Source organism: Haliotis rubra, unplaced genomic scaffold, assembly GCF_003918875.1.
Source record: "Haliotis rubra isolate DU_JTF1 unplaced genomic scaffold, ASM391887v1 Scf297, whole genome shotgun sequence".
Taxonomy (NCBI): domain Eukaryota; kingdom Metazoa; phylum Mollusca; class Gastropoda; order Lepetellida; family Haliotidae; genus Haliotis; species Haliotis rubra.
The window spans coordinates 999,169-1,016,495 of NW_025766965.1; the positions used below are offsets into that span (position 1 = coordinate 999,169).

Below are 17,327 nucleotides of genomic sequence, written 5' to 3' on the forward strand. Positions count from 1 at the left end.
CAGGTGGTAGAGAGTAATGACAGCTACATTGTGACACAGCGTTGGCATTCAGTCCATTAAACGATTTTCTTAAAGCGGCAGACCAGATTTTCTTATATAGACTGTGCAGTTACTGTTAGATTCTGCAAAAACATTTTTATTGGCATTATACCAGACGCCTTTCGGCCATATTTGCTTGAGGCTTCCGATACAGTGCACGCGTCGATTTAGATGATAGGGGATTGAATTTATTTGGTCGGTTGTTGTTTAACACCGCACTCAGCGATAGTCCAGCTATGTGGGGGCGGTCTGTAAATAATCGAGTCTGGGCCAGACAATCCAGTGATCGACATCATGAGCATGGATCTGTGCAATTCAGGTAGTGTGACGTTTGTCAACTACGTCAGCGAGTTGGACCTCCCGATCCCGTTAGTCGCCCCTTACAAGCATACGTTGCTGTTGGCCAATTCTAACCCGGATTGATCTCGGGTTAGGAGATTATAGCTACAACCAAGTAGAACATGTGAAGTAGTGAGCATTTTGCATGGTTAAATATGATTAAACCACGACACTGAGGTAATTCCCAGACATCGAAAATCAGACATCTACATCGAAAAATTACTGCTATTCGGTGCCAGTCGAAAATACAAAAGAATTGTCAGTGCTTTAAAAGCGATTTTCAAATTGATGCTGACAAATTAAGTTCAAATCAGTATCATCTTTGGAGAACAAGCAGAATGACTCCCTTTCTTACCTTTTCGTGAACACCTGGTATCATCGCTATTTGATAATAATTCATAAACACAATGCTCATAATACCGTTAGAATTTGACATTAGACTTTCCTACAGATGTGAAAGGGTTTTGTTCCGTTTTTGCTCTTAATGTATTTCAATTACAATTTCCGGGAACACCGGGTATCATCACACATTTCAGTGATCCATTTCACTACTATTTTGCCTCTTGCGCCCGATATAAACTACTTGTTATTTCATAGTTAAAGATAGCTTTAACCAAACCAGTCCATACACGTCTAAACAGTTTACATGAAAGAAATATAATTAAAGGACCATGACATTTCTCACCCAACATAGCACTGGAAATAACTTCAATTACACTTTATGTTCGACTATAGTATCAAAGGGGAAGAAAAATTCAGTGGCATTTCATTCTCGTTTACAGAAGTTATGTTTATCTACCATTGAGATACTATTGATTTCTGAGGAATTGTGACATTTCAGTATTTCTAAATCCAGCCAAGTGGTTTCATTGTTAAATGTTTGATGTGCCAAATAAAAATATACAACCACACAAGCGTGATGCTATTCTCGTTCTCCGGTCGTATCAGAAATGATATCCTCTACATCTCAAAAACACACAGCAAGACAAGCAAACATGGTGGATCTCAGTGTTCTCTGGCATGATGAAATCCTATCAAGATGACTATATCAGGTGCCGTCTTAAATGTCAAAACCTCATATTCAGGTAAAAAGAATCAAACGATTACTTTCACATACATTAGATATTTATTCTAAGCGCTGACGTCAATTAGAGATAATATTTGATAGTTAGTACATTTTTATGTTTCTGAAATCGCTGTTATGTGTAGGTTCTAAGACTTGCCATGAAATAATGGCAAGGGTGTTCAAACGTGGATAAAAGTCAAGACCACACACGACTGCATATTTCTAAACATGCACTTATGAGTGCGTTTTACTATATCAATGTACAGATATGACTGCGTTTTACTATATCAATGTGCACATATTACTGCGTTTTACTATATCAATGTACACATATGACTGCGTTTTACTATATCAATGTGCACATATTACTGCGTTTTACTATATCAATGTACAGATATGACTGCGTTTTACTATATCAATGTACAGATATGACTGCGTCTTACTATATCAATGTGCACATATTACTGCGTTTTACTATATCAATGTACACATATGACTGCGTTTTACTATATCAATGTGCACATATGACTCCGTTTTACTATATCAATGTGCACATATTACTGCGTATTACTATATCAATGTCCACATATGACTTCGTTTTACTATTTCAATGTACACATATGTCTGCGTTTAACTATGTCAATGTACACATATGTCTGCGTTTTTCGATATCAATGTACAGATATGACTGCGTCTTACTATATCAATGTGCACATATGACTCCGTTTTACTATGTCAATGTCCACATATGTCTGCGTTTTACTATGTCAATGTACACATATGTCTGCGTTTTTCGATATCAATGTACAGATATGACTGCGTCTTACTATATCAATGTGCACATATGACTCCGTTTTACTATATCAATGTGCACATATGACTCCGTTTTACTATATCAATGTCCACATATTACTGCGTTTTACTATATCAATGTCCACATATGACTGCGTTTTACTATGTCAATGTACACATATGTCCGCGTTTTACTATGTCAATGTACACATATGTCTGCGTTTTTCGATGTCAATGTGCACATATGACTGCGTTTTACTATATCAATGTCCACATATGACTGCGTTTTACTATATCAATGTCCACATATGTCTGCGTTTTTCGATATCAATGTACACATATGACTGCAGTTTTATTATTTCTCATTATTTCAATTTAAAATGTGTAGTATGGCTTTGAGTATAATAGATCTGTCGGTGTATATTTTCAGGAGCGACAGGACCTTGGAGAGATCCTCCTTTCTCTCAATTACTTGCCGAGCGCCGGTCGACTGAACATCGACGTCATGAAGGCCAAACAACTTCTGCAAACCGACCTCGTTGGCGGCTCAGGTGAGTCAAAACATGAAAATTTCCACCATGTACCGACACTTTTCGGAAAAAACCCCATAAATGTTTCGAAAGAGTTTTGTTAACAGCACATTTTATAAACATCGTATTAATTTCATTCGTGACTACTCGTGTCATTCCGAATGAGGGCTTGTTTATCTCTCGAGGCCATTTTATCCACTTGGTTCTGCCATCACGGGCCTATTTGTCAGCGGAAACATTGTCTGGTATAAGGTACCATATCAACCACTGATTTGCTAACTATGAAAGGCCCAATTGTTATTTAGTGAGGGGAAACAATTGCGACCTTCACTTTGGTGCAAGGGGCGGTGGGTCAGCCTAGTGGTTAAAGCGTTCGCTCGTCACGCCGAAGACCCGGGTTCGGTTCCCCACAAGGGTACAATGTGTGTACCCCATTTCTGGTGTCCCCGCCGTGATATTGCTGGAATATTGCTAAAAGCGGCGTAAAACCAGGTGGCAACCAGTCAATTTCATTGCTTCTATGTCGTTATGGCGTTAGGTTCAGGTGGTTCTTCTTGTACGCGTCTCGTCGTACGACTTGGTTCCGTCTATTAGTGTATTGTTATGCATGAACTACATGAATTACACCATAATACAATGTATTATGCAAACACCTATTTGAAAAATACATACAAGTTGCCATTTTACTATCCATTCCAAAAAAGATGATAAATCGAGAAATACCGAAACCAACAGAGACTTCTGCAAGATCTATAGAATCAGTATACCATCTATGTCACTATTGCTATTACCTTTGGGGATTCCTATACTGGGAAACTGTCTCGTCTTGACTAAGGTAACGTTTTGTTGGACTGGAGAAGTTCGTCGAATTTGCTGTAGACGTCAGTGGTGCTGTATGAAATACTTGATTTAATAATGAAGTGACGACCAAAGCCCCGAAGCCCTTCATTCAGCATTAGCGGGAATATTGGACACATCGTACCACCATGTCTTATATATATGGACTGACTGACTGACTGACTGACTGAGTTTGGTTTTACGCCGCTTTTAGCAATATTCCAGCAACATCACGGCGGGGGACACCAGAAATGGGCTTCACACATTGTACCCATGTGGGATTGGAACCCGGGTCTATGGCGTGACGAGCCAACGCTTTAACCACTAGGCTACCCCACCGCCCCTTATATATATGGAGGGAAGGAAGGAGGGGGTAGGGTTTCGGGTGCGGCAGGCTAATGCCAGGGCCCAAACATTTCTACTGTGTTTATGATGAAACTCGAAGACTTCAGTCCTCCAGTAGATACATCAATCTGGTTCAGATTGATAAGTGACGTCAATGCAAGACATTAACCAGTCTTGATTATCTGATGATACAAACGCCCATCAGTGCCAAAACCGTTATTGTAGATCCCGTTGCGTTTTTATATTTAACCATTTGTTTTCAAAGTGTAATGTAACTGGAACTACTAAAATAATTCTCTGAGTCTATAAATTTATATTTTCTAAGCTTCTCCACTAACAGAGCAAAAGGAGGTAATATGTTTTGAAGGTCGTGCCAACCATCTTCCCAGCCTAAGTGTCATACATGCATGATTTGATTGTTGAGTATACAAACAATCAACGTAATGTAACATTTAGTTCATAACCTTTTTGAACCTTAGTTTTATAGTAAGGAGACCTGTGTGTATCATTAACTGTATGGGAAGGACACGCATTGTCACTGTACTGCGCGAATCTGGATGTCATTGAGAACAAAACAGTGAGTGAGTGATTTTAATTTTACGCCGCACACAGCAATATTCCAGCAATATGGCGGCGGTCTGTAAATAATCGACTCTGAAGGAGACAATCTAGTGATCAACATCATGAGCATCGATCTGTACAATTGGGATACGATGACAAGTGTCAACTAAGTCAGCGAGGCTGACCATCCGATCCCGTTAGTCGCCTCTTACGATAAGCATGGGTTACTGAAGGTTCATTCTAACCCGGACCTTCACGGGTCGAGAACAAAACAACGCCAAAGATACATTGTATATCTTTTATCGCGGAGTCTCAGACAGACAATGAAGGAATGAGGAAGGTATACTGGACATTAAACAGTTGCCATTGACAACAAAGAACCCCGAAGAGCTGAGGGATAGCTGGATGTCCAGCATGTCATTCAGATATTTTAAGTTGACCTGCAGCAACTGTCAAACACTCGGACTCACTGACACAAAATCGATGAACTCTTTTCTTGTCCAGAACATAAAAAGTCTGCAAATAATTGTCATGACAATGTTCTTTGGTCAGGCGCTTCTGATTTTTTTCGGCGCATGATTTGGGATTTAAAAGCGGTTGTTTGAAATATATGTTCCAAGATTGTATTTGTGACCTTTAGATTAATATATTCTTGGTGTGGTAAGAATGTTGAAAGAATATTTTTTCGATGCATTTATAATCAGGATTAGTTTTAGTCTTTGCCATAGGATGTAGGGACGTTGTTGCACTAATTTGTCTCCTTGATGACCGATTTAGATCCAAACACAACACGGGAGATATTTTCGGATCATTTTCTTCGTTTCGCTCCAAGCGGTCCATGTGCATCCCCTATCTATCTCAGGCAAACATGCGGCGAAAGGCTTGTCCCCTTTGTCGCTAGAAAGTGAAAAGGGACTTTGGGGCTATATTTGTACTTTTGACATTTTCTTGAGGTTAATGATACTTTTACGCGATCCTTAACAACTTAAGCTCACAGGATAGTTAACACGGTCGGATTTAGATGAAAGCGTAGACAGAATCTCTTGGAACGATTCCAGAACAATGACAACTTGAAAGATTGATAAGTGTAAGATTTTCTACCTAGGGACAAAATCTGGTATTTTCTGACTTAAGGAAATTTAACGTTCTCTCAGTTTGCTGCCGGTGGGATTGGAGCACCGCGGGGAGCGATATTTGTCAGTGACGTGAGTCGTGACATCAATGACGTCATCGACATTTGTCCCAATCGAATTATGCGGATCTCCTTTGTACGGCAAAGTAATTGGTCTTTTCATGTTTTGTCTGTGAGCATGTTTTTGTGTTCTGGTGATGAGTCATCGCAAATGACAGGCGACTACTAAGACTAAGCCAGGCCAGTCCTTCTTTGTCTTTTCCCTGCCGGCCTTCCATAGGTTTAGAAAGGCGAGATTGTTTGACGTCAGTGTCCACGGCGGATGGATCCAGCTTCAAGACGAGTTGTCAGGAAACGTGAACCCCCCAGTCTTGGCTCAGTGATTAAAATTAACAGTGCTTTGCCCAAGGCTCAAAACATCAACATTGTGAAGAAATTTTAATCTCATGTCAACAAACGTGTTCAACATAATGACTTAATTTAATTATGTAAGTCAATTTGTAATTTGTAATCGAACGCGTGGCATGTGAAGTATTACATTAATATAAACAGATAACTTGTAACGTTGGACACGTGGCATGTCAAATATGACAATAATTTAGACAGATAACTTGTCACGTTGAACACGTGGCATGTGAAATATGATATTAATTAATACAAACAACTTGTCACGTTGAACACATGGCATGTGAAATATGACTTTAATTAAGACAGATAACTTGTCACGTTGAACTCATGGCATGTGTTAATTCGTCACATTCAACACGTGGCATGTAAAATATATAATATTGATGAAGTTAATTCGTTGCCCTGACGACTTGATATGCGACATTAGGACCACTTTATTAAATATTGTCAAAATACATATGCACTCGCATTCGACGAACTACTCCAGTCATTGCGAAATATCGCTGGTCGACGATATTAAATATTCACCAAACCTAAGTTAAGGTAAAGGTTGGTAGCAAGTCCAGCGTTACATTTATTCTCGGAGTTGTCTTCTCATATCTGTCTATTTTTCTATCTTATATACTACACCTGTAAGGGTTAGCGCTAAATTTATCGTCAGAATCATGCGACACGACACGTGAGTTACAACGCGAGCCGTGTTTGTCGGCAACCTAATTCGATTATTTATTTTCCCACTTAATTGAGACTTGCGAACAATCTTGACATGTCTTTCGACAAGCTTTACTTAATTGGAGGACCTGTCGTTTATAGATCACGTGACCTGTACTTCTGATTGCTCCCGTCATTATCCCGGGGGGGAAAGTAACACTTTACGAAAATTATTTCAAAACATTGGCAAAGGCTGGAGAATCCATGAATGTTAAATGCAGGGGAAAAGGAATACATGTACCCATGTCATTTTGTTATGGTGACTTAATATGAGTAAGTGAGTGAGTGAGTTAAGATTTACACCGCACTCAGCAATATCCCAGCTATATGGCGGCTGTCTGTAAATAATCGAGTCTGGACCAGAATATCCAGTGATCAACAGCAATAGCATCGATCTACGCAATTGGTATACGATGACATGTGTCAACCAAGTCAGCGAGCCTGACCTCCCGATCCCGTCAGTCGCCTCTTACGACAAGCATGGGTTACTGAAGAGCAATTCTAACCCGGATCTTCACGGTTGTGCTCGAAGTATAGCTTGGGTGTGGCGTTATGGTAGTGATCGTCGGTACAACTATCCCGGATCTTCGCGGATATGACTTAACATGAAATAAACCAGCTAGAAACAGATGTCACGTTAGCAACTGATGATAATAAATATAATAATGGACATTTATAATGCACTTGTATCCACGTACTTGTGCATGCTCATGGCGCTGTAATAAAAATTATGCTTGATGCGGATATCACAGTTGTATTTGGGATCATAAGTTTGTTGCGGTTTGTTTCAATGCTTGAATTTTCGGTTTAATCGAATTTTCAAGTGTAAAATTACTTTAGATACTGTGAATATTGTCGATAGAAATGATAATGTATCAAAGATTGTAATTCCGTATGAGTTCTTTGAATGGCATTTAGAAGTGATACACATAAGGAAGAAAGTTTTTCTATGGATGTCAACTTCTTTGTTTCGAGGAACACAACGTTTCGAAGTGTATCCTTGCTCCTTCATCAGGTGAGGAACACAACGTTTCGGAGTGTATCCTACTCCTTCATCAGTTGAGGAACACAACGTTTCGGAGTGTATCCTTACTCCTTCATCAGAAGAGGAACGCAACGTTTCGGAGTGTATCCTTACTCCTTCATCAGTTGAGGAACACAACGTTTCGGAGTGTATCCCTACTCCTTCATCAGTTGAGGAACACAACGTTTCGGAGTGTATCCTTACTCCTTCATCAGAAGAGGAACACAACGTTTCGGAGTGTATCCCTACTCCTTCATCAGAAGAGGAACACAACGTTTCGGAGTGTATCCTTACTCCTTCATCAGAAGAGGAACGCAACGTTTCGGAGTGTATCCTTACTCCTTCATCAGAAGAGGAACGCAACGTTTCGGAGTGTATCCTTACTCCTTCATCAGGTGATGAACACAACGTTTCGGAGTGTATCCTTACTCCTTCATCAGGCGAGGAACACAACGTTTCGGAGTGTATCCTTACTCCTTCATCAGGTGATGAACACAGCGTTTCGGAGTGTATCCTTACTCCTTCATCAGGTGATGAACACAACGTTTCGGAGTGTATCCTTACTCCTTCATCAGAAGAGGAACCTAACGTTTCAGAGCGTATCCTTACTCCTTCATCAGGTGATGAACACAACGTTTTGGAGTGCATCCTTACTCCTTCATCAGAAGAGGAACCTAACGTTTCAGAGTGTATCCTTACTCCTTCATCAGGTGATGAACACAACGTTTTGGAGTGTATCCTTACTCCTTCATCAGGCGAGGAACACAACGTTTCAGAGTGTATCCTTGCTCCTTCATCAGTTGAGGAACCTAACGTTTCGGAGTGTATCCTTACTCCTTCATCAGGTGAGGAAAACAACGTTTCGGGGTGTATCCTTACTCCTTCATCAGGTGAGGAACACAACGTTTCGGATTGTATCCTTACTCCTTCATCAGAAGAGGAACGCAACGTTTCGGAGTGTATCCTTACTCCTTCATCAGTTGAGGAACACAACGTTTCGGATTGTATCCTTACTCCTTCATCAGAAGAGGAACGCAACGTTTCGGAGTGTATCCCTACTCCTTCATCAGTTGAGGAACACAACGTTTCGGATTGTATCCTTACTCCTTCATCAGAAGAGGAACACAACGTTTCGGAGTGTATCCTTACTCCTTCATCAGAAGAGGAACGCAACGTTTCGGAGTGTATCCTTACTCCTTCATCAGAAGAGGAACGCAACGTTTCGGAGTGTATCCTTACTCCTTCATCAGGTGATGAACACAACGTTTCGGAGTGTATCCTTACTCCTTCAACAGGTGATGAACACAACGTTTCGGAGTGTATCCTTACTCCTTCATCAGGTGATGAACACAACGTTTTGGAGTGCATCCTTACTCCTTCATCAGAAGAGGAACGCAACGTTTCGGAGTGTATCCTTACTCCTTCATCAGGTGATGAACACAACGTTTCGGAGTGTATCCTTACTCCTTCATCAGGTGATGAACACAACGTTTTGGAGTGTATCCTTACTCCTTCATCAGAAGAGGAACCTAACGTTTCAGAGTGTATCCTTACTCCTTCATCAGGTGATGAACACAACGTTTTGGAGTGTATCCTTACTCCTTCATCAGGGCGAGGAACACAACGTTTCAGAGTGTATCCTTGCTCCTTCATCAGTTGAGGAACGCAACGTTTCGGAGTGTATCCTTACTCCTTCATCAGGTGAGGAAAACAACGTTTCGGAGTGTATCCTTACTCCTTCATCAGGTGAGGAACACAACATTTCGGATTGTATCCTTACTCCTTCATCAGAAGAGGAACGCAACGTTTCGGAGTGTATCCCTACTCCTTCATCAGTTGAGGAACACAACGTTTCGGATTGTATCCTTACTCCTTCATCAGAAGAGGAACGCAACGTTTCGGAGTGTATCCTTACTCCTTCATCAGTTGAGGAACACAACGTTTCGGATTGTATCCTTACTCCTTCATCAGAAGAGGAACACAACGTTTCGGAGTGTATCCTTACTCCTTCATCAGAAGAGGAACGCAACGTTTCGGAGTGTATCCTTACTCCTTCATCAGAAGAGGAACGCAACGTTTCGGAGTGTATCCTTACTCCTTCATCAGGTGATGAACACAACGTTTCGGAGTGTATCCTTACTCCTTCAACAGGTGATGAACACAGCGTTTCGGAGTGTATCCTTACTCCTTCATCAGGTGATGAACACAACGTTTTGGAGTGCATCCTTACTCCTTCATCAGAAGAGGAACGCAACGTTTCGGAGTGTATCCTTACTCCTTCAACAGGTGATGAACACAGCGTTTCGGAGTGTATCCTTACTCCTTCATCAGGTGATGAACACAACGTTTTGGAGTGCATCCTTACTCCTTCATCAGAAGAGGAACGCAACGTTTCGGAGTGTATCCTTACTCCTTCATCAGTTGAGGAACACAACGTTTCGGATTGTATCCTTACTCCTTCATCAGAAGAGGAACGCAACGTTTCGGAGTGTATCCCTACTCCTTCATCAGTTGAGGAACACAACGTTTCGGATTGTATCCTTACTCCTTCATCAGAAGAGGAACGGAACGTTTCGGAGTGTATCCTTAAACTTTCATCAGAAGAGGAACGCAACGTTTCGGAGAGTATCCTTACTCCTTCAACAGGTGATGAACACAACGTTTCGGAGTGTATCCTTACTCCTTCATCAGGTGAGGAACACAACGTTTCGGAGTGTATCCTTACTCCTTCATCAGGTGATGAACACAACGTTTCGGAGTGTATCCTTACTCCTTCATCAGGCGAGGAACACAACGTTTCGAGTGTATCTTTACTCCTTCATCAGGTGATGAACACAACGTTTCGGAGTGTATCCTTACTCCTTCATCAGGCGAGGAACACAACGTTTCGGAGTGTATCCTTACTCCTTCATCAGGTGATGAACACAACGTTTCGGAGTGTATCCTTACTCCTTCATCAGGCGAGGAACACAACGTTTCGGAGTGTATCCTTACTCCTTCATCAGGTGATGAACACAACGTTTCGGAGTGTATCCTTACTCCTTCATCAGGCGAGGAACACAACGTTTCGGAGTGTATCCTTACTCCTTCATCAGGTGATGAACACAACGTTTCGGAGTGTATCCTTACTCCTTCATCAGGCGTTTCGAACACAACTTTCAGGTGATGAACACAACGTGTATCCTTACTCCTTCATCAGGTGATGAACACAACGTTTCGGAGTGTATCCTTACTCCTTCATCAGGTGATTAACACAACGTTTCGGAGTGTATCCTTACTCCTTCATCAGAAGAGGAACGCAACGTTACGGAGTGTATCCTTACTCCTTCATCAGGTGATGAACACAACGTTTCGGAGTGTATCCTTACTCCTTCATTGGAAGAGGAACGCAACGTTTCAGAGTGTATCCTTACTCCTTCATCGGGTACGTTTCGGAGTGTATCCTTACTCCTTCATCAGGTGAAAAATCATCATAATAATAAAGTTGGCATCCATAAAAAAACTCTTCCTCCGTATCAATTTTAGTCCCGTGCATCCCTTGCCCGTGGCCCTTCAGTAAGGTCGGGTATTTACGATGTGTTCTCTGGGTATACGTATATGTTCCCTGGGTATAAAATGGCGCCGATAGGCCGGAGGTACTGTTGGCTGTGGCGTAAAACAACATTATATCACGCGCTCACTTCAAGGTATGGTCATCTCACATCTCAGGAAGATAATAAAATCAGACAGTCTAGACGGCAAATATAGCTCTTGAAAGGAAACTGTATTTGGCAAGCACACATTAGAATCCTTAAAATTTCTACAAGAGATTTCTCGTGACCTCGTTACACGGTAACCAATGGTTTAGTTAACGAGAAAATCGATTTCATATTTTAAAAGGTTACCCCGATGGTTTTTTTACTAAAGGCCACCCCAACTGTTTTCCACTGAAATCCTGTTCTAGGTCTTCCGGTGGGTTTTCTTTTGTAAGGAAATTGTTTTGCGGATTCCGCTGTTGCTCTAACGGTATTTCTGGAATTAAAAAGCGTTCGCTCGTCGTGCCGAAGACCCAGTTCGAAGGCGCAAAACGTGAATGTGAAGCCCATTCCTGGTATCCCCCGCCGTGATATTGCTAGAATATTGCTAAAAGCGGCGTAAAAGCATACTCACTCACTATTCTAATTATTTTTCTGTGGCTTTTCCCACCCGTGAAGGTCCGAGTTAGAATGTACCTTCAGTAACCCATGCTTGTCGTAAGAGGCGACTAACGGGATTGGCTGGTCAGGCTTGCTGACGTGGTTGACACATGTCATCGGCTCCCAATTGCGCAGATCGATGCTCATGTTGTTGATTACTGGATTGTTTGGTCCAGACTCGATTATTTACAAACCGACGCCATATAGCTGGAATATTGCTGAGTGCGGCGTAAAACTAAACTCAGCCACTCACTGTGGCTTTTCCCATGTTTTGCGCCTATGTTTAAAGACCTTCAGTATAAAGACAATAAGGTTTCTTTGTTAAACCTTTCCCACATCGACCGTTTAGTTTTTCCCGGAATATGATTTTCAAATACGAAATTATCGTAAAGAAATACCTGCTGGAAGTGGATTCAGTTGTAAAGGTACTGCTTGATGAACCGCTATGATATTTAGTGGGCACAGATATTGATATCGTTTTCTGGAGTTCAGAGAACAAATGGTTATACCAATGCATAACGATGGCTGTTGTATGTTATAACATAACCATATTAACATCCACTGCAGTAGTAACATATGGAAACACAATATAGACGGAATACACCCCAAGAGAAGTTTGAGCTCCTGCATCACATATATACTGACGGACAAAAGAAAGTATACACGGGAAAATACCCGCTTCACTCTGTTCGTTGTTGAGTGATGTGACAATTGGGACTCCCATGCACGCTAGAACGCCACCTGGTCGTCACTCTTTGTCAGATACTGAATGATACAGTGATAATACGTGTCATACCTGTATCAAATACTTTGAATAACAATTCCTTGTTTGTTCCATTTTATCCACCATTAAACATTTCTACTTTCTGTGTATACTTTCTTCGTGGAAGCAGCGGTGGCTGAGCGGGCTAGGCGGCTGATTTTGAGTGCTGGCGATTAGGTGCCCGACTCTGAGGGCGTGGGTTCGAATCCCGGATGGGACTCAACCCAACAAAACTACTAGAATCTGTACTTTACTAAGAAAGTGCAATCCCAAATATAGCATATGTTACTTTCCTCGTAATTTTAAATGTTCTCTAAACATGAACATTTTATGTATCTAAGTATACTTTTTGTGTCCTTATATATTACTGTGTTTTCTGTTTGTTTCAGATCCCTTCGTAAAGATTACATTAGTTCACTTCGAGAAGCCAATCAAAACCAAGAAGACGTCGTGCAAGAAGAACACGTTGGACCCAGTCTTCAACGAGTCGGTCAGTTTTAACCTGACCCCTCAGCAACTGGACAACACAAGCCTGGTCGTCTCTGCGTGGGACCACAACTCCAAGAGCAGGGACGAGTTCGTTGGTCGAGTGGTCATCGGCAAATATGGCTCTGGACCTCACGAATTCACACACTGGAACCGGATGCTTCAGTCACAGAGATGTCCGGTTGCGCAGTGGCATTCATTGCGCACGCGTCAAGATTGTGATCAAGTGTCGCCGGCTTCCATTGCTGTTCCATAAGAGACGTTCTGATTGGCCATGACGTCATGACGACCTTCTCAAAGGTCGACAAACCTGTACACCCCATAGAGGGATGCTGACAAACTTAGCATAGTGTCATGTAACCAATTCCGTACGTGAAAGAAGAAGAAGCCCTTGACGTACGTAGTTCGTCAGAGTGAACGTATGTGACGTACTAACCAAACAATATGTCAACCAGAACGTTGACTCATATGACACCTCAGGGTGACTGTTCATAACAGATGTTTCTGAAACATTGAACTACATTGTGATTTGTGTGTGGCATATGTATTATGGTTGCCATGACAACATAAAATGGTGACAAGGCGATGACAAGGTGACAACATCCCAACAAAGCGTTATCTACATGAACATCACAGTGAGAATTAATCAAACGTGACTGTACATACAGTGTGATATCCATGTAACTTTATCACTGTGTATCTCATGTTTATCTCTGCACATGCGGCAGGCCGTATAGCTACACCTCTAGCGTCAACATGAATGAATAGTCGTAAAGTCGGTGAAGTCTATTTTAGTTAACGCACATTCCTCCCAAGATTTAAACTTAAAACAAAAAAATGAACTGTGCTTGTGATTTTCGAAGATATTTCATTCCTGTTTACTCATTTTCGAAATTTAACTTAATCATATCTAAAGTCATTGCAACACTAGGTATCGTGATCAAATAGCGTAGAACCACTGGCACAATTATTCCATAGGGTTGTGCAGAGTTGTCCAGCTTAGGTGTGACAGTATCCAGTATTAGCTGTAGAGTGAGGAAGTGAGTGAATATTATTCAGTGCCTCGAAAGCAACCCTTCAACTATTCGCAAAGATAGCTTTTAAGTTTATTATAAAACTGAAATCGTTTAAAACAGTCATTTTGACAACGCATCTTCATCCTGTTTGGCGTCACAGGTGGCCGTGTTGTATAAGGAAGACATTTCGAACTTTCCTTCCTTTGCGAAACAGACATGTCATGGTTTCATCGAAATAATATTCAAAGCAACCTCAAAAGCAAGCCAATGCAGAGCCCAATGTACCAGAAAAGGTGAAAAACGTAATTATGGGTATCGCTTTATTATTTACCCAAACAGTTAATCTGAAAGGGACATTAAATAGAATGGTTAGCTTTGTCATATATTTAACAATACTAGGGAACAAACATACATTCTCTGAATAAGAATGTTTATATCACATATGGAACTCACACTTCGATATTGTAGAGATTTATACTCCCATTTCTATAAATTCCAACACATAGAATCAGAGGAAATAGCGACATTATCCTCCATGAGGTCCACACAATGTACATATGATACCCTCATGTGTGTAAATATGTTGTTTTTATACTGTATTTTGTACCAGGAAACGGTATACGTGTCTCCAAACCCTGCAAACCGATTTTGTCAGTTTTTCACATTTGATAAGCAACATTGTACAAAATTGTAAAAAACCTGCCGGGCAAAATACGTTCGATAGTGACAAAAACAAACAATGGGAATTCGATAGTGCAGAGTCGTGATTTGGACCTGAAGACTGTGTCTCGGTATCTGTACTCATCCTTGGAACGATCTAATGACGTTTGTTATTTTACTGTTAATTCTACTATTCAAATGTAGAATTTATTTTTCCCGGCAGTTTGGTATATCAGATTTCAAAGCTCCCGTACGTTCTCGTGATTGTGAACTGACTTACGTTTGTGACCTCGTTTACGTCAATTCAACAATTTTTAAATATGTCGATACTATCAAGAATGTGTACATGTATTCAATATCAGTTTTGTTGTTTGTATTCTGGTATTTTTTTACATATGTTTGTCAATGACCAAGACTCCCTTGATAATTGAAAGTATTTTTATAACTCGGGCCATATTGCGGTGTGAAATGAACTGCGCATGCTCAGTGTTCGATGTATTAATATTGGAGGATGTGATACACTTTGTATCATGTATCCGAAGCCTGATACGACTAACTGTGTGTTTGTACCAATCTGAACTGGTGTATCTTCTATATTCTATACACAGCTACATTTTGTGCTGCTGCTGTGTATGCTATCGCTGCCCTCTCTGAAACCTACACGTGAAGTTCCGGGTTAGAATGTACCTTCAGTAACCCATGCTTGTCGTACGAGGCGACTAACGGGATCGGGTGGTCAGGCTCGCTGACTTGGTTGACATATGTCATCGGTTCCCAGTTGCGTAGATCTATGCTCATGCTGTTGATCACTGGATTGTCTGGTCCAGACTCGATTATTTACAGACCGCTGCCCTATAGCTGGAATATTGCTGAGCGCGGAGTAAAACTCAACTCACTCACTCACTCACTCTCTGAAACCACCTTGGTCAAACCTTTTCTACGCTTAAGAATTGATTGTCGTTTCAAACGGTGGATATCTTTGGTTACTTTTTCATAATCTATTGCACCCTATGAGAGAAACAGAACTGTACAATTTCATGAATAAGTTTCACTCCTTGCAACTAGTTTACAACACCAATTCCTCAAACACTGAATGGTTCTTATTTTCCAAGAGATTTATGAAGGTTATCCATTTATTTTACTGCCCCGTTTATGTTAATATTAAGTTGACGAAAGGTTACACGAGTATTTTATCAATTTAACACACACAAAATAAATTAACCGCCAAAAACGACCACTACCATAACGCCACACTCGAGCTTTACTTAGAGCACAACCCGTGAAGATCCGGGTTCGAATTGATCTTCAGCAGCCCATGCATGTCGTAAGAGGAGGCTAACGGAATCGAATGGTCAGGCTCGCTGACTTGGTTGACACATGTCATCATATCCCAATTGGACAGATCGATGCTCATGGTGTTGATCAGTGGTTTGTCTGGTCCAGACTCGATTATTTACAAACCGCCGCCATGTAGCTGGAATATTGCTGAGTGCGGTGATAAAACAGACCAACAACTACTTAGAGCACACGTGAATTTAGACACACGTTTTCACAACTTCAGCACAAATGTTCACTGGTTAACAAAGTGTTTCACAACAATGTCATGTTATTTTGGTACGATACGGCAACCTGTCTTTGTGATACAGCTTTCCGTGGGTGGTTGTTGATATGTCCTGTTGTATTTTCGTATAACTGTTAAGTTTTTGAAGTTTATCAGCCCTAATACCAGCTGCGCTGGCTGAAGGTATTGTGTGATACGTATACATAACGTTAAAGGGGGACTTCTCTCAAATGACTTCCTAATCCAAGGTCGGGTTCATAATGTTCAAACTCCACTGCACTGACACGACAGGATTGTCTGAATTTCAACTTCTATATTTTCTTATAGTGAGGTTTTGGCACAGGTGCTGGTACCAGTATCAAGTAAGCTCATTCACCTTGATTGGTAAAAGTAATTTACAAGCAATTTTTATACCATAACTGAAAGGAACAGATACTGAAAGGAGAAGGAAGTTGAAATCCTGCTTAACTTGTCATGACTCAAAATACTACTTCTAAATGACACTTTTAAACTATCACTATAAAACCCAAATTCAATTAGGGACGGCGGGGTAGCCTAATGGTTAAAGCGTTAGCTCGTAACACCGAAGATCCGGTTTCGATTCCTCCGTGTAAAATGTGTGAAGCTCATTTCTGGTGACCCCTGCCGTGATGTGGCAGGAATAATTCTAAAAGCGGCGTAAAACCTCACTCAGTCATTGACGTTTACCAATCCTACAGTAAATGGAACTGTCCCCGTTATGCATTCAGACATATATTACCAATGGACAACTGACCATGCAGCGTAGTGTCTCTTTGCCATCAGGTAGATGTTACGTGAAGTGTCACCGTTACGTCTGTCACCTTCCTTGACGTAATCAATGTTGTGATTCACATACCAATA

General features: G+C 41.1%; 1 protein-coding gene across 1 annotated transcript in view; it reads left to right on the plus strand.

Annotated features, from left to right (window-relative positions):
• The window catches only part of LOC124282281 (synaptotagmin-17-like), a 40,235-nt gene extending 24,603 nt beyond the window's left edge, over window positions 1-15,632 (plus strand). Inside the window, exons 4-5 of the mRNA XM_046718233.1 lie at window positions 2,667-2,787; window positions 13,112-15,632. Of these exons, the coding sequence (XP_046574189.1) occupies window positions 2,667-2,787; window positions 13,112-13,464 (474 nt within the window). The 3' untranslated portion in view covers window positions 13,465-15,632. The remainder of the gene's footprint in view (window positions 1-2,666; window positions 2,788-13,111) is intronic.
• The last annotated feature ends 1,695 nt before the right edge of the window (window positions 15,633-17,327 follow it).